Here is an 18077-nt window from a genome sequence, read left to right as displayed (position 1 = left end):
GTCGTTCGACCCCCAAAGGGGTCGCGACCCACAGGTTGAGAACCTCTGTTTTAATGGAAAGGAAGCTTTTCTCTGTTAGGGGAATGGACTTCCTCTGGAGATGTCTCTCACAGAGAGCACAATACGGATGCAATTATTGATCTGTTGAAGAGACCTTCTCTATGAATGAGAACAGTAACCTTTTTAAAATATATATTTTTATTGATTTCAGAGAGGAAGGGAGAAGGAGAGAGAGATAGAAACCTTAATGATGAGAGAATCATCAATAGGCTGCCTCCCGCACGCCCCGCTACTGGGGATGGAGCCTGAAACCCAGGTATGTGCCCTGACTGGAAATCAAACCGTGAACGCCTGGTTCATAGGTCGACGCTCAACCACTGAGCCACACCATTCCGGTGAATAATAACCTTTTTGTATTCACAAGATGAATCTATTGAGCTCCTCCTGGGAGATAGTGAAAAGGAGGAAAAAAAGAAAAAAAAAAAAAAGGAGTGAGCTTTTTATCTCACACCTGCCGGATCTCATAGGTGTATGATTTCATTCTGGAATGTCACGCGCACCTTTCACCTAACTGGCAGTACATGAAGAGCACTCGGTGTCCTTGTCTGCAGTGGAAGGTTGTACACAGTGTTTCCAGGTGGGGTTATTGGAGGGAGAACGCGTTAGTGTCACTAGAACAATAGTGACATTCAGGGCTTCAACTTCCACAGGCTTGTAGCCACTTACATTTCCCTTCAACTACGGGAACTACTGGGCTTGTGTGCAGCACCGGCCTCTGACTTAAGGAGCAACTTGTCAGTCTTTCTGGGCACTATCCCAACTCCCTGACCCTTAATAAAGTGGGTGCTGCCCACTTCAGGTGGGTATCCATCCAGCTCTTGAGTACGTCATCCTGACTTTCCATCTGCTTCCAGAGATGTCTCCTCAGGGAGACCTGTAGGGCTTCCAGGAAGGAGGGAGTTGCTTTTGGCTGGGCTCTCAGAAGGTTTCACGGAAGAAGTGGAATTATTTGAAATGAGACTTAAAGGATCAGAACATTTGATGAGGCATTGCTGGGTGGGGGAGGGGAGGGCATCGGGGATGGAGAGAGGGATCAATACATTAGGACCTGGCTCAGAGAAGACTCTCCATGTGGCTGGACTCGGTGGTATTTCTGAACCTTGGCTGCACATTAGAATTGCCTGCGGGAATTTTTCTTCAAATATAGCTATGCTGGGCTCTACTCCAGATCAGATGAATTGGGATGCTTTGTAGAGGGGCTCAGTGTTTTTGTAAAGCTCCCAGGGTTATCCCACGGTACATACGGAGTTTGAAACTGAGCTATGCATAAGGATGCAGGAAGCGGAGTCCTTGGAGATGTACCAGACGGGTAGGTGGGTTAGGAACACTCTCTGTTTTTATGTTGTTAAAGCCATATGGCTTATTACTTTTCTCACCACAGATAGTGTTATATGTAAAAGAAGTAAATCTTTAAAATTGTATTGGGAGGAAAGAAAAGTATGTTACTAAAGACTGTCAACAGAAGAAACATCCAAACCTGCAGAGAATTTTTATAAGCGTTTATTTGAGCCAAAACTGACTGCAGTTGCCAGGAAGCAAGATGTCCGATGCTCCAGAGTGTTACTTTGCAGTTTCGTTTCTGCATTTGGAATTCAGGAGGAAATACAAGAAAGATGACAGGAAGGTGGGAGAAAGCAAGGCCTAGTTAGATTACAGGGTAGTTTACAAGATTATGTGCTGTCTTAAGGGTGGTTACACCTTCCAGGGGTCTCTTCTGGCATCTCAAAGGTGTGTTAACCTAGATGCGCAAGGACAATGGACTGGGCTGGCTTAAAAACTAAAGAAGTTATATGCCTGGGCCATCACTACCCACCATGACTTGCCCAGTTAGGGATTTAAGATCCTATATAATAAAAGTGTAGTATGCAAATTGTCCCCTCAACTGGGAATTCATCTGGGAGTTTGATCAGGGGGCAGGATTGGCGGGGGGTGAGGATGGGCGGGAATAAGTCCCTGGGTGGCAGTGGTGGTGGCAGGCAGCTAGGGGAAGGGAGGGAATATCCGGCCGGCAACCGCTAGGGACCCTACCAGTGCACAAATTCTGTGCACTGGGCCTCCAGTTTATTATGACACCCTTTTTTCATCCACAAGATGTGCCCTGTGCCCAGACACTGTGCTTGGTGGCTTGTTTTGAGAATATTGCAAAACCCTTGATATCGTGAGAGATGTTCTAGGGTGTCAGAAATCTACACTTTTTAAAATATATATATTTTTATTGATTTCAGAGAGGAAGGGAGAGGAGGAGCGAGATAGAAACATCAGTGATGAGAGAGAATCATTGATCGGTTGCCTCCTGCATGCCCCATACTGGGGATCCAGTCTGCAACCAGGGCATGTGCCCTGACCGGGAATCGAACCATGACCTTGTTAAGCCCAGATTTCAGGATCCCCAAAAGACCACCAGGGAGCCAGCCGAGTCCGATGTAAAAGCAAAAAGAGTCTTTATTTGAGCTAGCTCGAGCTCCCCGACCACACTCGCTGATACAGCGGCAGGGGGCAGAGAGAGAGAGAGCCCTGTGGGAAGAGGGGTTTTATAGGGGAGTTGGAGTAGGGGGAGGAGAGAGGACTGTGGGCCCTGCCGATTGGCTAGGCGCAAGTCTGGGTCTTGTTACACAGGATGTGGTTGTGTCTGTGGCGCGCACTTCCCTTGATTATCATTGGTTAGTTTAAAGAAATCCTAGGTGTGGCTAGCAGAGGCTTGGGCTTCCGGGAAGACGCTCCTTGCTGAGCACATGGCTAATGGCTGCTGCCCCAAAATGGAGGATCCGGGGTAAGATGGAGGGCATAGCCCTCACCCTTTCAACCTCCTGATTCATAGGTCGACATTCAACCACTGAGCCATTCTGGCCAGGCAGAAATCTACACTTTTGAGAACTTACTGCTTTGGCAGGGTAGCGAGAGCACACACGCACATTAGTAAAAGCCTGTGAGTGTTCAAGACAATATACTTTATAAGGGGGAATATGACACACATGGGTTTTGAAATCTGTATGAATTCAGATCACAGCTTGGCCACCTACTAGCTGTTGTAGACAAGTGACACATCCTTCTTGGGCCTCCCATGTTCATCCTTACCCACAGGTTTGCTCTGAGATTCAAGTGAAACCCATCTGCCAAGCACGTGGTGAGGTGCTCGCCTAGCAGGAACATGACTCTTATAGAGTGCACACCTTGATTAACTTGATTAGACCTCATCCCTGAGTGTACAGTAAAGTTTGTTCTGGTGGGAGGTGTGCACAGTAGTAGATAGGCAAACGCTGGCATTGCAGAGTCATCCATCCCTGCAATGAGTTGGGGAAATTGAGACTCTGTTTGCTAGAATTCATTAGGCGCTTTTAGTCAAGATCTATAATTTTTAAATTAAAAAAAAAAAAAAAGACAGAATCCTCTCAGCACTTTGCAGGTACATAGCTTTGAACCCAAACAGGCAATACATATATTTACACATGCTTTCTTAGGCTCCACCACTCATAAATTTCCTCCTGATTCTCAGTTTCCTGTGTCTGGATACAACAGAACTTTTGTTATGCTCCTCTGGTCCATTTCAAGCTCCTTTGAAGGCTCATCTTACACGAGGTGACCTCAGTGATATCTAGTTTCACTGTAGTCCCCAGTCTGTGCAAAGAGTGCCCCTTCTTAATTGAATAAAATTAGAGAATGTTTCCAGCTTGAACAAAGGTAAAGGGAGGGGTGGGGAGGTAGGTTTTTATGGGCGCCGGAAAGACTTTTTATCATAACCTATTTAAGCATGTTTAATCTGAACCAGTTACTAACTGGCTGATAAGATTTGAGGTAAGAGCTTTTTTTTTTTTTTTTTTTTTTAGCTTACCCATTTTCTCTTTATTCAAAATCACTAGGACCTTTTGTGAAACAACATCTGAAAATTGAATTCATGTTTGTGTGTTAGTAGAATACGTTCTGACATCCGGGCCCACCAGGAAAATAGTTTATCATGATATATGAAATCTTCCTGAGACCAAGTAGCCTTTATTTTCACAACTTGAGTCATAAAGTGCATTTGTATTTATTTCACTGAAAGAATTAAGAATTCTGCTGTAATACTGGAGTTAAAATATTGAGATCTCCTCCCAGAACCCTGTGAGATGTCTCCACCTAGTGGAGAAAACGGTATCATTATACTTCTTTCACCAATTATTACCAATGGAATGTTACAGCAGTAGCTTTAAGACTAATGAAAATCAACTGGAGAAAAAACACCATTTTGGATATTACTTAATCACCATAGATATAAACAGTAAGAAATAAATCAGAAAATTTAATTTATTTGTTATAAGGCAATCCCCAAGGGAATTTCTTATTGCACTTAGAGTTGTTTAATATAGTCATTCCTGAATGACCAGATCTGCATTTCTGTTTGTCAAAGTATTTCACAAATATTTGTCCATTTGACTATCTACTGTGAAGATATTTGGCTATTTAACTCAATGTGAAGATATTTAGTTAAATAATTGGATTTTATATGGGAGATAAATGGCCTTATATAGAGTAGCTTAGGAAAGATTAGTTTCTGAAAATAAGAATGCTAATTTGAAATGGAAATCAAAAGACCCGAGTTCTTAACTATTAGATTTTATTTTTAAAAAGTTTATCTTTATTGTTGAAAGTATTACAGATGTCCCCCTTGTTTTTGTTGTTTTTCCCATTGACCTCCTCCTCCCTATACCCACTCATCCTGAGCCTTCATCACACTATTGTCTATGTCCATGGGCTATGCATATATGCATGTAATAAAGTATTAGGTTTTAATTAAGTGGTTTCCAGTCTGCCTTGTTTTGATGTGTTAGACTTATTCACAAATTAAGTAACTTGTCTGTGCCTCAGTGCTTTCTATTTGCAAAATGAAGGTATATTAATACTTACAAAAGATTTACTGGATGGATGATTATGTGCCTAGCACATTGATAGATACAGGAGACACAATGATGGACGAAACATAGTCCCTGATATCAGTGAACACACTCTTTAGAGGAATGCATAAAGAAATCATTTCGAGATGAGTAATATACCCCAGCACATAGAAGTAATCAAGGAATAGTAGCTAGCTCAGCCCCATAAGCAAGTGGAGTTAATAGTCAAGAAAGGCTGCCCAGAGGAGGCCAAACCCTAGAGTAAGGATTAGAGGATGAGTAAGAATTAATAAGCAAGGAAGGAGGGTGGAGACTGAGAGGACTCTCCAAGATGAGCTACCAAATACGGATTTGTAAGATGGCATGGGGCATTTGACAAAAACAGGGTTTTGGGGGACCCTTAAGGGAATATGAATACACTGAGTAGGGACAGAAAGGGACTCTGATCTTGCAAAGAAGGGCAGTAGGAGAAGCCCAGAGGTGCCTCAGAGGGCCTGCCCTGGGCCGGCTGGCAGTTTGGTTTCCTTTTAGCTGGTTGACAACTGGCACTATAGTTTAAGCCTTCCAGAGAGTGAATGTGCTGCTCGTAATGTCAGACTGGTACGACCTCTTCAGTGGAGTATGGTTTTACTACATTTGACAAGTCTATCATGAAGAATCCCATATGGACTCATTAAACATGACCGGTGAAGTGGTTAATGCTGCCGAATCATCTTCTAAACCAGAGGTGTTGTGAATGGGATGCTGACTTCCAGAATAAAATTCCAAATCCACTGTGGTTCTATCCATAGCTGAATAATTGACAGCTGCTTTTTGTTTTTAATATATTTTATTGATTTTTTTACAGAGAGGATGGGAGAGGAATAGAGAGTTAGAAACATCGATGAGAGAGAAACATCGATCAGCTGCCTCCTGCACACCCTCTATTGGGGATGTGCTTGCAACCAAGGTACATGCCCTTGACCGGAATCGAACCTGGGACCCTCAGTCCACAGGCCGACACTCTATCCACTGAGCCAAACCGGTTAGGGCATGACAGCTGCTTTTTCCTTTTGTTTCTGCATTGGTAGTGGTGGTAAGTGTTTGTTTGGATTTGGTGGTTGATAGTAAAAAAAAAAAGAAGAAGAAGAATTATTGATAATATAAACTCATTACATTTTAAAACTTAGTATTTGATTTGCAAGAAAATGAATAGTTTATTTTTCTATTCAATTCCTTACCTGTTTATTTCTGGCATCAAAAGAACCAGTGTCTCCTTAAACTTCAAATGGCCTTAAAGACTCTGTGATGTCCTTAAATGTCTTCATTTTTGTCTTCACAGATACAGGCTCGTTCCAAAGGTTTATTTTCCTGAGCAAATTCACGATGTTGTACGGGCCACGAAGTATTTCATGCAGCCGGAAGTCTTAAAGAAATATTCGGTGGACCCAGGAAGAATTGGCGTTTCTGGTGACAGTGCTGGTGGGAATTTGGCCGCTGCCCTGGGCCAACAGGTAACAGACTGCTCTGAGGTGCTGGCAGGAGGAGGGTGCATGGTAACATCCAAAAGACCAATACACTCTCCACTACCCATGGCAGAGGCTTAGCCAGGTGTGCTGGTCACCGTGTGGCCAGGTTATTCAGATGGCTGGATCTGGCGAGCTCAGAGGCCTTCCTTCCTTCCTTCCTTCCTTCCTTCCTTCCTTTCTTTTATAAAAATGAATATTAACTATCTGATGTCTTTTCACTCAGAGGTACCTCATAAAATCCGATATTGATTTTCATTCTCTATTGCCAACATTATTTTTTTGATAATTTTTTAAAAATATATTTTATTGATTTTTTACAGAGAGGAAGGGAGAGAGATAGATAGTCAGAAACATCGATGAGAGAGAATCATCGATCAGCTGCCTCCTGCACATCCCCTACTGGGGATATGCCCGCAACCCAGGTACATGCCCTTGACCGGAATCGAACCTGGGACCTCTCAGTCCGCAGGCCGACGCTCTATCCACTGAGCCAAACCGGTTTTGGCGATAATTTTTTTTTTTTATCACATCCTTATGTGTTCATGACATTTTTGCTAAAATATTGAAGTGCAGCCCGGCCAGTGTGGCTCAGTGGTTGAGTGTCAACCCATGCACCAGGAGGTCACCAGTTCAATTCCTGGTCAGGGCACGTGCCCGGGTCAGAGGGCTTTCTGAAGTAAGAGGGGTCCCTGAGAGACATGTCATCTCTGAGTCGTGTACTGGCCCTGAGCACAGTCAGTACGACAAGAAGCCAGTTTTAGAGGCTCCCCCCCTTTGCTCCTCATGGGATGCATGGAAGTTCAGGATCTCCTGCTCCTTTTCCATGTTGGACTTCCAAAGGTAGAAAATTTAAAAAAAATTTTTAAATTCTGCCAGCCGGCATGGTTCAGTGGTTGAGCGTTGATCTATGAACCAGGAGGTCACGGTTCAATTCCCAGACAGGGCACATGCCCTGGTTGCAGGCTGGATCCTCACTGTGGGGAGTGCAGGAGGCAACTGATCAATGATTCTCTCTCATCATTGATGTTTCTACCTCTCTCCCTCTTCCTGTCTGAAATCAATAAAAATATATTTTAAAAAACTTAATATTTTTCTTAAAATTCCAATTGCTGAGATTGTTTCCTTAGAACTTAGAGAACAAATTTAAAAGTGTCTCCCAATTTTTTTTACTATCAAAGAAAATATTAAATGGCTCTGCCACTTTAAATGTAATAATAGATCTGAGCTTTACCTGGTTACATTCTCTAAAAACAAAATTTGGGGCAGCATAATAAACTCAACAATAAGTACATTTTCTTCCTGTTAGGGATTTGACAAGAGGCAGATTCTGAGCTGTCCTGCATTAAATTACAGCAGTCTGGAGGGCAGGAGCAAGGGGTAAGGGGACCTGGTACAGAGCCTCAGGCCCAATCCAGCAGAAGACTGCTCACATTCCTGACCGGATGTTGAAACATTGAATCAGCTTCCAGGTGGTGATCTAAGATATAATAGACAGCCGATCACCAGGCACCACTGCACCCTGCTTATGTGTGAACTTTCCAGATTGGGGACCACAACAGTACCGAGGCAGGAACTATTTCTTCCTTAGGAACTAGCACCTCTCCTGGAACTTTCCCCTGCTTCCCCTTCCCTGCCCCCCTATCTATGTCCAGTGTAAATTCTTTCAAACAACGTATGTTTTCTTCCTGGAATCCATTGTATAAAAGGGCCCTGTCAGCCCGGCTGGTGTGGCTCAGTGGCTGAGCGTCGACTTACGAACAAAGAGTTCAAGGTTCTATTCCTGGTCAGGGCACATGCCCCGGTTGAGGCTCGATCTCCAGTGTGGGGCGTGCAGGAGGCAGCCGATCAGTGATTCTCTCTCATCATTGATGTTTCTATCTCTCTCTCCCTCTTCCTTTCTCTCTGAAATAAAAGAAAAAAAGAGCCCTGTCAGCTCCAGGACAGTGCACATGTTTGTGTTTTCCATCCAGGCCTGCAGCTGGAGTTCAGACTGCGTGTCCAGGATCTGAGCCTTTCTCTGCTAGCTCACGGCTCCATAAACCTTCTCTTCCAGAAATGTTTTTGGCTGCAAAAGGTTTTTGTTTAACGTATCAAATAACTTACAAATAGCATCTCTGTCTTCTCACCTCCAAATTCAGGGGGGGGGCTATTTTCAAGTAGCATCTGCCTTTTTATTTGTGGGGTATCTGGGTTTCCTCCCCTTTGCTGTAATTAAAAAACTTGATTCTCCACTTGGCATTGGCAGGTTTGCTATCCATGTGTCCAAATGCGGTAAGAAGTCCTGGTGCATTGGGGAGGCTTTAAAACCAAACAGAACTGGGAGGGTATCCAGGCCCCCTTTGGGAGCTACGGGGCTCTGGGCAAGTCCTTTAACCTTCTCTGAGCCTTGGGAAAATGAGGGTGGTATTGTCCGATTGCGGGGCTATTGCCAGGACTTAGAGAGCTGATGTTCTTATACAATTCTGGGCACATATTAATGGCACTATTTCCTGATCTTTTGCTCTCATTTTTCCAGAGCAGTTACATCTTCCCCGGGGATGGGGTTCTAAAGGCCGGTGTGAAACAGAATTGTACTAGTGCAGCTGAAGTTACCTTGAGGATTGATTAGTTGCCCACAGTGAGCTAATCAGCTGTCTTTTAGATGTTACCTGAGAAATTGGTCATTTGAGACACTAGAATTACATGAGGCAGTGCATTCACATTTGGGGAGGCACGGGGGAGCTGAGATTTGCTGAGGTGAGGGGGTCCTTTCCTTCCCATTTCGACCTCACTCTGGGGCACGTGCTCATGAAGCAGAATGGGGGGGGTGCATGGCCAGCCCCATGTAAAATCTCACTCTCACCAGCATGAAGGTGGAGTGCTTGCCGGGAGGAGATAGCCTGAGGCCCTGCAGAAACACTGGATTCCTGTCATCTGCTCATTTCCTGCCTTTCGCCTTTGGAAGAGTCAGACTTGTCTTTTCTCCCCAGGAAGCCATTGCTTTTTGGGCCTTGCAGGGAATGCAAAACGAAATAAGGTTCATACATTATCCATCCACAACACCCGGGAAGGATGTGCTGAGTGCCAGAGGATAGATACAAGTAACATGTTAATGAGGGTTTAAAGACCTAAGAGATCATGTACCTTGGCAGTTTTCATTCAAAATTATGAGTTGCTAACACTGTACCTTTACTGGTCAATGTCCAGCAGCTTGATCAGGTGGTGGTGGCAGCTAATGATGAGGAACTATTTATTTTTTTAAACTACATTAATACCATGCTTGCTAGAAATTTAACAACTGTATCCTTTTGACTGATTCAAAGTAACACCTTTAAAAAATATATATAGATATAGATATTAGAGAGGAAGGGAGAGGGAGAGAGAGATAGAAACATCAATGATGAGAGAGAATCATTGATCAGCTGGCTCCTTCATACCACTCCTTCCCCCCTCTCCCCCGACTGGAGATCGAGCCTTCAACCCGGGCATATGCCCTGACCTGGAATAGAACCGTGAACTCCTGGTTCATACATAGGTTGATGCTCAACCACTGAGCTACGCTGGCCGGGCCCAAGTAACACCTTTTTAAGGTGTGGTTTCTGTAGAAGGAACCATGCAAAATAAAATAATATGTTTGCTTCTTCTCCTCCAGTTTAGTCAAGATGCCAACTTGAAAAACAAGCTCAAAGTGCAAGCTTTAATTTATCCAGTCCTCCAAGCTTTGGATTTTAACACACCCTCCTATCAGCAAAATGTGAACACCCCAATCCTGCCCCGTTATGTCATGGTGAAGTACTGGGTGGATTACTTCAAAGGCAACTATGACTTTGTCCAGGCCATGATAGTGAACAATCACACTTCACTCGATGTGGAAGAGGCTGCTCCCCTCAGGGCCCGCCTAAACTGGATGTCCCTCTTGCCTGAATCCATCACCAAGAACTACCAGCCTGTTGTGCAGGCCACCGGCAACACCAGGATTGTCCAGGAGATCCCTCAGCTGCTGGATGCCCGTGCTGCCCCACTCATCGCCGACCAGAAGGTCCTGCAGCACCTCCCCAAGACCTACATCCTGACCTGTGAGCACGATGTGCTAAGAGACGATGGGATCATGTACGCAAAGCGCTTGGAGAGCGCAGGAGTGGAGGTGACGCTCGACCACTTCGAGGATGGCTTCCACGGGTGCATGATTTTCACCAGCTGGCCCACCAACTTCTCCGTGGGCATCCGGACTAGGAATAGCTACATTAAGTGGCTGGATCAAAACCTGTGAAGGAGTAGAGTTTCTAGAATGCTTGTGCCCTTCTTGACCGCCTGCACCTGCTTTGGAAAGACGTGTACTTTTTAGTCGACTCATTTCCCCCTCTTACCTGTGAGTTATGGAATCTCTGTCCCCTGCTTTATGTTAATTTAATTTTCAAAACTGCGTTTGACTAACGGAAGTGCAAGAACATCTAAATCTGGTTCTCCAGGTGGGCCGGTCTCTCTGTTCTTGTTTTAGCCAAACTGCTGCGAGTATCCATCACTGCGGAGAGCAGGAGTAGGAGCTGGAAATAGCTGTGGGTCCTGCCTTCATCAAGAAGTTCTTAGAAGAAATAGCTCCACCTCTGGAGGATACTGTCACCTTTAATGAGTTCAGGAAGTGTGGGCTCTTCTTCAGTGTGCTAGAGTTTACTTTGAGGTCAGAGCACTATTAAATGCGTGTCCTGGAAGGTCAGCGCTGGGTACCAAGTGCCCTCTGTCCTTTGTGGATGGATGGTTTTATTTCCTATGGGAATTTCGGCACAGGTGTTCTAGCAAGGACAAGTTTCTCAAATGACGTTCTTCCTTTAGAGTGTTAATTTTATGAGATAGCTATAAGTCCAGTTGGATTATGATGATACTTGAATGTTACTTTCTACCACTATTATTAGAAAATATAAGGCTGCATGCATTAGATGTCTATACATTGTTGGGTTGTTTCTTTTGTTATGCCATCTCCTAGGGGGAGAACTTTTGGGACCAAATTTATTTAAATTTAGAATAAATTTTCCATTGTAGAACAAGTAAAAACAAATGAACCAACCTATTGTTTTCATAATGAACACTTCTGACATAAATTACCAAGAGCGGTGCGTATATATTTGGCATAGTCAGAAAAAAGGATAGGTTTAATAATAGTTAAAATTAGGAAAAATATTATGGAGGGTCTAGCTTATTCTTGAAAACTCAACCCTTTCACTCTCATAGCTTTAAAATGGGGCTATTTTGGTATAAATATATATATATATAATGTATTGTTTATTTTTTTAAGTTATTTGATGTTCATATATATAGCTAGACTCAAGATTTTTCAGAATAAAGTTGATAATAAGTATTAAAAATAATATTTTTAAAAAGCTACCTGAGAATTATATCCACATGTTAATTTATGGAAAAAGGTAAAATAGCTATTCATACTACTATACATTAGGCCTAAGTATTTTGATGTTCACATGCATATACAAATTAAGATAACTAGAAACTACGACTCCACCTAGTAAAGTCATCTAAGTTGATAGTTGATAGCTTAGGCAAGACACACACTGCTCATTTCTGCTCTCAATGGTCAAAGGAACACTAGCTCCTATTCTTCTGGGTGAAGGGCAGACTTTGGCACCTGGTGCCTACACTCTCATTTCCTTCCATCAGGTCTGGAAGTTCCAATAACCTGAGTTTAACTTGATGTAAAGCCTTCACTGCCAGTGGGAACATCTTGGCATCACAGGGAACTCCAATTCGGATGTGAGTTGAGTACTTCTGCTCTCTTTCCTGCCACACGCACGTCTCCCCCAATCCCTGCCTCTTTCAGGGACTGCGGAGAGCAGCAGTCCAGCTAAGTAATGATACAATTTAATCCTTATTGGGGGGGGGGGGGAGGAAGTAGAACCTTTTGCTCATTTGAAAGATGGGTATTTCCCACTTCTGGCAATGAAATAAACGAAAATTTGCATAGTTATTTTTTTATTTGTTATACAAAACAAGTAAATGCAACAGTGTGTGTAAAAAAATAGTCATACCAATTAGTGTGCTAATGTACTCAGGCAAGTCACTCACCGCCTCTGGGCCTCTTTTCTCTTTCCTCTAAAATCAGAGAATTGAGTACTTGACCTATGAGTTTTCTTCCAACTATAAATTCCAACCACTTTTGTAAGGCTGGCAAACTGTGTGTATTGACCTCTTCTACAGTGTTTTCTTGTAGGTCATTTATTCCATATACACAGACACATGCTTCATCAAAGGTATTTTTTCTTAAAAATTGGGATTTTAGTTCTTACTCTCTTACAGCCACCCTCTTTGTTTAATATTATGTTTTGTGGGTTTTTTTTTTTGTTTTTTTTACAACCTTTGAGGTTATCTACCTCTAATAAAGCAAAGAAAATATAATATATGCACAGAATTCCTTAAAATGGTATCTCCTCCCCCTAGGATTATAAGCCAAATCCAGTAGTAATTATAGACAATAGATGACTCCAGATTTCTAAAGGGATCTCTCAGATGAAAAGGGTGTGAAAGAAAAAGGGGTCAAGCACTGTTTCTGATGAAATACTTGAGTTTCATTAAAGCTTTTATATGTGTGATTTGAATAATGACTTGCACTGTGTCTCGCCTCAGACCTCAAAATTCTCCTTGTAATAATAATAGTTGTGAGTCAGGATACACAAAACCACTAGATCCAAGAGAGGCTATGAAGCAACCAAAAATCCAAGTGCTAAGAACTCCTTTGGGAAGCCTACAGAGTTTATGTTGAAGGTATTTTGGTTTGGGGTGAGTTTATTTTCTTTTAGCTTTTGTTCTTTTTTCTTTTTTAAGTTTATGCTCTGCAGATTGGTACACACACACACACACACACACACACTCTAGAGGCTTGGTGCACAAAATTTGTGCACTGGGGCGGGGGTCCCTCAACCCGGCCATTGCCCTCTTGCAGTCCTGGAGCCCTCAGGGGATGTCTGACTGATGGCTTAGGCCCACTCCCTGTCAGTTGGATATCCTTAGTGCTGCCCTAGAGGCAGCAGAGGCTCCTTCCACCGCCTCTGTGCTCACCAGCCGTGAGCACAACTCAGGGCTTCTGGCTGAGCAGCGCTCCCTCTGTGGGAGCGCACCGACCACCAGGGGGCAGCTCCTGTGTTGAGCGTCTGCCCCATGGTGGTCAGTGTGCATTATAACAACTTATGCCGTTCAGTTGATTTACATATTAGCCTTTTATTATATAGGATATTTTCAATGCTATGGCTTTGTTTTGTTTTCCTATTTTATGAAAAAGTTGATAACTTTTTTGTAAATCATTGTTTGTGAAATATGACATAAATATATGAAGAAAAAAGTCTTGAAGTACAGAAAAATATAGTGAAGTGTTAATTAGTCTTCATGTTAATTAGTCTTATGTTTCATTGATTTGTGAAGAATTTAAGACTATTATATAATTATCTCGGTGGATAAATATTTTATGCATGACCTTTTAACCTTTGACTTTTTGCTTATTTCCCACTGCAAAAGGGAAAGGCAGATTTTATGAAGGATTTTAGCAGCACATCTATTTTATAAGATGAAAATCCAGTATGGAGGTAGGAAAGTGTATATTTGTTTTGACTCATGTTTGGAAATAAAATGGCTCCATCTGGTAGTGTGCTCCTTGTCTCATTTTCTGGTTCCCAGCTCTGTCTTTCTCTCTGTATCTCAGATTCCTAACCACAGTTCTGCCCAAATCTTCTGCCCATTGGAGTCCTCCAGCTGCCTTTCAAGAACGGTGGCTCATTGGTCTCCTTGATGACATTCATTTTATGTCTGGATACAGTATGTGCTGCTCATATCAGGGAAACCTGTCAAAATATAGTTTTTAAAGAAGTTATTTAGAGACCAGAGGGTGATGCCGTAAGGAGGGGAGTACTCCACCCAAGAAAGATGGCATCTGCAGTGTGGGAGAGAGACTCAGCACAGGGATCCTGGTGGCTGACCCTTCAGCTCTCACCCCAGATCCACAAACCACAGTCTCTCCTCACAGGACTCTAGTCCACTCTGCCCTCCCTCCACCAGAGCCCAGGCTGTCTTGGAAACCTGTACAAAGGATACTTAACCCAGACTTGAGGTGTTAGAGAAGGCAACATCTCAATCCAGGGTGGGGTAAACATATTTCCATCATGGCTCATTCAAAGAGGACGACCAATGATGGAAATATTACTTATCCTCCTGGTGTCAACGAAATCTCAGATAAAATATCTAAAGAGGAGATGGTGAGACGGTTCAAGATGTTTGTGAAAATGTTCGTGGATATGGACCAGGACTCTGAAAAAGAAAAGGAGCTTTACTTAAACCTGATTACATCTTGCTTCAGACTTTTTCCTCAAGCATCCTGTTAAAGGTGTTCATCTACTGATAGCCTGTTGCCTTGCTGATATTTTCAGAATTTAAGCTCCCGAAGCTCCTTACACATCCCCTGATAAACAAAACGATATATTCATGTTTATAACAAGGCAGTTGAAGGGGTTAGAGGATACAAATTCAATAGGTATTTTTTATTGAGAACGTTGCTTGGGTCAAGTCATATGACATATGCCTTGAGTTGGAAGACAACAATGAAATTTTACACAATTATACAGAACAGTATTTTCCATTACAAATAATAGCCACAATCAGAAAGTTCATATGCACATGGTAGACCTCATGAATTCTAAAATTTGTAAGGTGATATAGCATCGCAGGAGCTTTTGCCCATAGAATTTAAACAAGCAAGCATATGATTTGGCAAAGGTGTTACTGAAGAGGACAGCTCAAGCTATTGAACCATATATTACCAATTAAAAAAAAACTTTCTTAGGGTTTTTTATTATTGACTAAAGGCCTGGTGCATGAAATTCATGCACTCGGGGTGGGGGGGCTCAGCCCGGCCTGCGCCCTCTCACAGTCTGGGAGCCCTCGGTGGATGCCCGACTGATGGCTTAGGCCTGCTCCCCATGGAGCAGGCCTAAGCCATCAGTCAGACATCCTTAGTGCTGTCATGGAGGCAGGAGAGGCTCCTGCATTGAGTGTCTGCCCCCTGGTAGTCAGTGCGTGTCATAGTGACCAGTCATTCTGCTGTTTGGTCGAATTGCATATTAGCCTTTTATTATATAGGACTAGTGGCTCAGTGCACAAAATTTGTGCACTCATGGGGGGCGTACCCCAGCCTGGCCTGTGCCCTGTCACAGTGCAGGAGCCCTGTGATCCATCGCCCCAAAGAGGTAGGCCTCCACGAGCCTCACGTCCCTGGGGCCGGGGGGCAGGGAGGTGAGCCTCACAGAAATTCCCGATGCTACAAGTCCCCGCCCACCCACTCCTGCTATGCATGCAGCCTCCGGCTGATTGGTTGTTACGCATGAGGGTGTCACAACCATTTGCATATTAGCTCTTTATTATATAGATTGTATTATAGATGTACCCCATTCTCCACCTTTACTGCCCTCCTCCCAGACCCTACCCCACTCCAGGCCTTCACCACACTATTCTCTGTGTCCATTCATGTATTAACCAGTTTTTAGAATCAGGTTCTGATGCTTGGGAAAACATCTATCAGCAATTTGTGAGAGCATGGCTTTGACTTAATTTTGATGCTCTATAATATTGATGTCATTTGCTGCTCTCAGTTTTATGCCAGGTTGAATTTAAATTCAAGAGCAATAATAATGGGGAGCAAGTTGTTAAACTACTAGCAAAACTTTTGGGTCAAAGGATTCAGAATTTGGCTTCTCCAAACAAACCACTTTGGCAGTGTTACTTGGGTAGGGTTGGTGACATTCATGTACCAATGCACCGGGAATGTGTGAAATTTGCTAGCTGCTGTCTCATGAACCATCCTGATTTAACAAAGGACTAAACAGAGTCTCCTAAAATGAGGTCACATGACCCTGAGAAAGCTATTAGGTATCATGTTATTGTGTCTGTAGTTGCAGTTGCTAAAGAAGGACATTCTGGCTAATGATCACTTACTTAATTTTGTGAGATAGAGAACTTTAGACAAACAGTAGAGAGTGTGCAAAGAAGCCATGATGAGACTTGTCCAAATTTATAAGAAATACGCTTTACAATCAGCAGCTGGAAAAGATGCTGCAAGACAGATTTCATGGATCAAAGGCAAATTGCTACATATATATTGTCAAAATAGTATTGATGACTGATTGCTTGTTGTATGGATCTTTGCTTAATACATGGTTCCCCATAATTTGGAAACTATGGAATGGATGAAGTACTTCTATTACTTGTATGCCACACTGGATTTAAATGCTGTGAAGTATGTTTCAGATGTCAAACTGTTCTTTCCATCTTTTGTAGTATTCTGGAGTTTATGAAGATTTTATGGGGGCGGGGGAAGTAACAATTTTTAAATGTTAATGTATGTAATGTAAACATTGTTTAAATGGTCACACAATAAAATATACAGCTATTTTTTTCAGAAAGTAAATAAGAAAAGGTTATTGAAATATTTCCAAGAAAATTTTAATAATTCAAAGTAATTTCAACCAAATTTTAAAGCACAAAATGGTTTTGATAAAATGAATAAAGTGAAGATTTTCTTTTTATCCTTCCACAATTCAAGTGCTTTCTGCATTTTTCTTAATAGATATTGAGGTTTTTCCTTTGTTAAATAAACTGTTGCAAACTGCCCTAAAAGAATGATCTATATAACACATCCCACAATTATTCTATAGAAGTCAAATTAATAGTTTGAGAAATTTTTTAAAACATATTTTTATCGATTTCAGAGAGGAAGGGAGAGGGAGAGAGAGAAAGAAACATCAGTGATGAGAGGGAATCATTGATCGGCTGCCTCTGGCATGACCCCGTACTGGGAATTGAGCCAGTAACCCGGGCATGTGTCCTGACAGAGAATCGAGTGACCACCTGGTTCATAGATCAAAGCTCAACCACTGCACCATAGCGGCCTGTCAGGAGTTTGAGAAATTTTAAGTAGTGAAAGCAATTCTACTACTTGTAGAATGTTGTCTTCCCTTCTTTCTGTTTTCATTTTTTTAATAGGAAATCAAATTATATTTTCTTTATTCAGGTTAAATTCATGAAGTAAAGAAATAATAAACACTTATTTGCTTGATCACAGATTAACGTTATTTTAAATATTTTACTTTAAGATAAATGATTCACTAAGCTAAGTAGCATGCCCCTCCTGACTTCATTTCCACCATGCCTATAGACTGAAGTTACTGCCTTCTAGACAAAACCAGTGCCTCAATTTGTGTCCTTAATCCAATTCATTAACATCTCATTCAAGGACTTGCTGAAGTACCGCCCCTCTCTCTTGCATCTTTAACTCTCACTCTACTCACTCCTTCTTAGCTCTATAAATATAGTCAAATCTGTCCAGAAGAAACTCCCCTTTGACCCCTTTATCTCCATTTTATTCTCCTTCCTATCCATACACAGGTTATCTATTGCTGAGTAAACATATTCTGAAACCCCTAAGTTAAAACAATAGCCGTTTGTTACTGTATGATTCTGGGTTGACTGGGCTTAGCTTGGTGGGTCATCTGCTAAACGAAGTGTTGACCTGGGGTCCACTCCTCAGCGCGCGGGGCTGGAACATCCACGATGGCTCACTGCGTGGCTGGTACTTTGTGTCTGGCTGTGAGCTAAGGGACTTGGCCCTCCACCTGGC

The 18077-nt window shown here is 42.6% G+C and overlaps 1 protein-coding gene across 2 annotated transcripts in view; it reads left to right on the top strand.

Annotated features, from left to right (window-relative positions):
- Positions 1-11574, top strand: part of NCEH1 (neutral cholesterol ester hydrolase 1) — a gene marked incomplete at its 5' end in the record, with an annotated part of 63583 nt that extends 52009 nt beyond the window's left edge. For both annotated transcript variants that reach the window (XM_081087686.1, XM_081087687.1), the window contains 2 exons: positions 6250-6421; positions 10068-11574. In XM_081087686.1, coding sequence (XP_080943812.1) covers positions 6250-6421; positions 10068-10685 — 790 coding nt within the window. In that variant the 3' untranslated portion in view covers positions 10686-11574. The remainder of the gene's footprint in view (positions 1-6249; positions 6422-10067) is intronic.
- Positions 11575-18077: the final 6503 nt, after the last annotated feature.

The sequence above is a fragment of the Myotis nattereri genome, assembly GCF_964212035.1.
Source record: "Myotis nattereri genome assembly, chromosome: 3".
Classification (NCBI taxonomy): domain Eukaryota; kingdom Metazoa; phylum Chordata; class Mammalia; order Chiroptera; family Vespertilionidae; genus Myotis; species Myotis nattereri.
The sequence above is the reverse complement of the archived record's forward strand: the minus strand, read 5'-3'. Positions and strand labels throughout refer to the sequence as shown.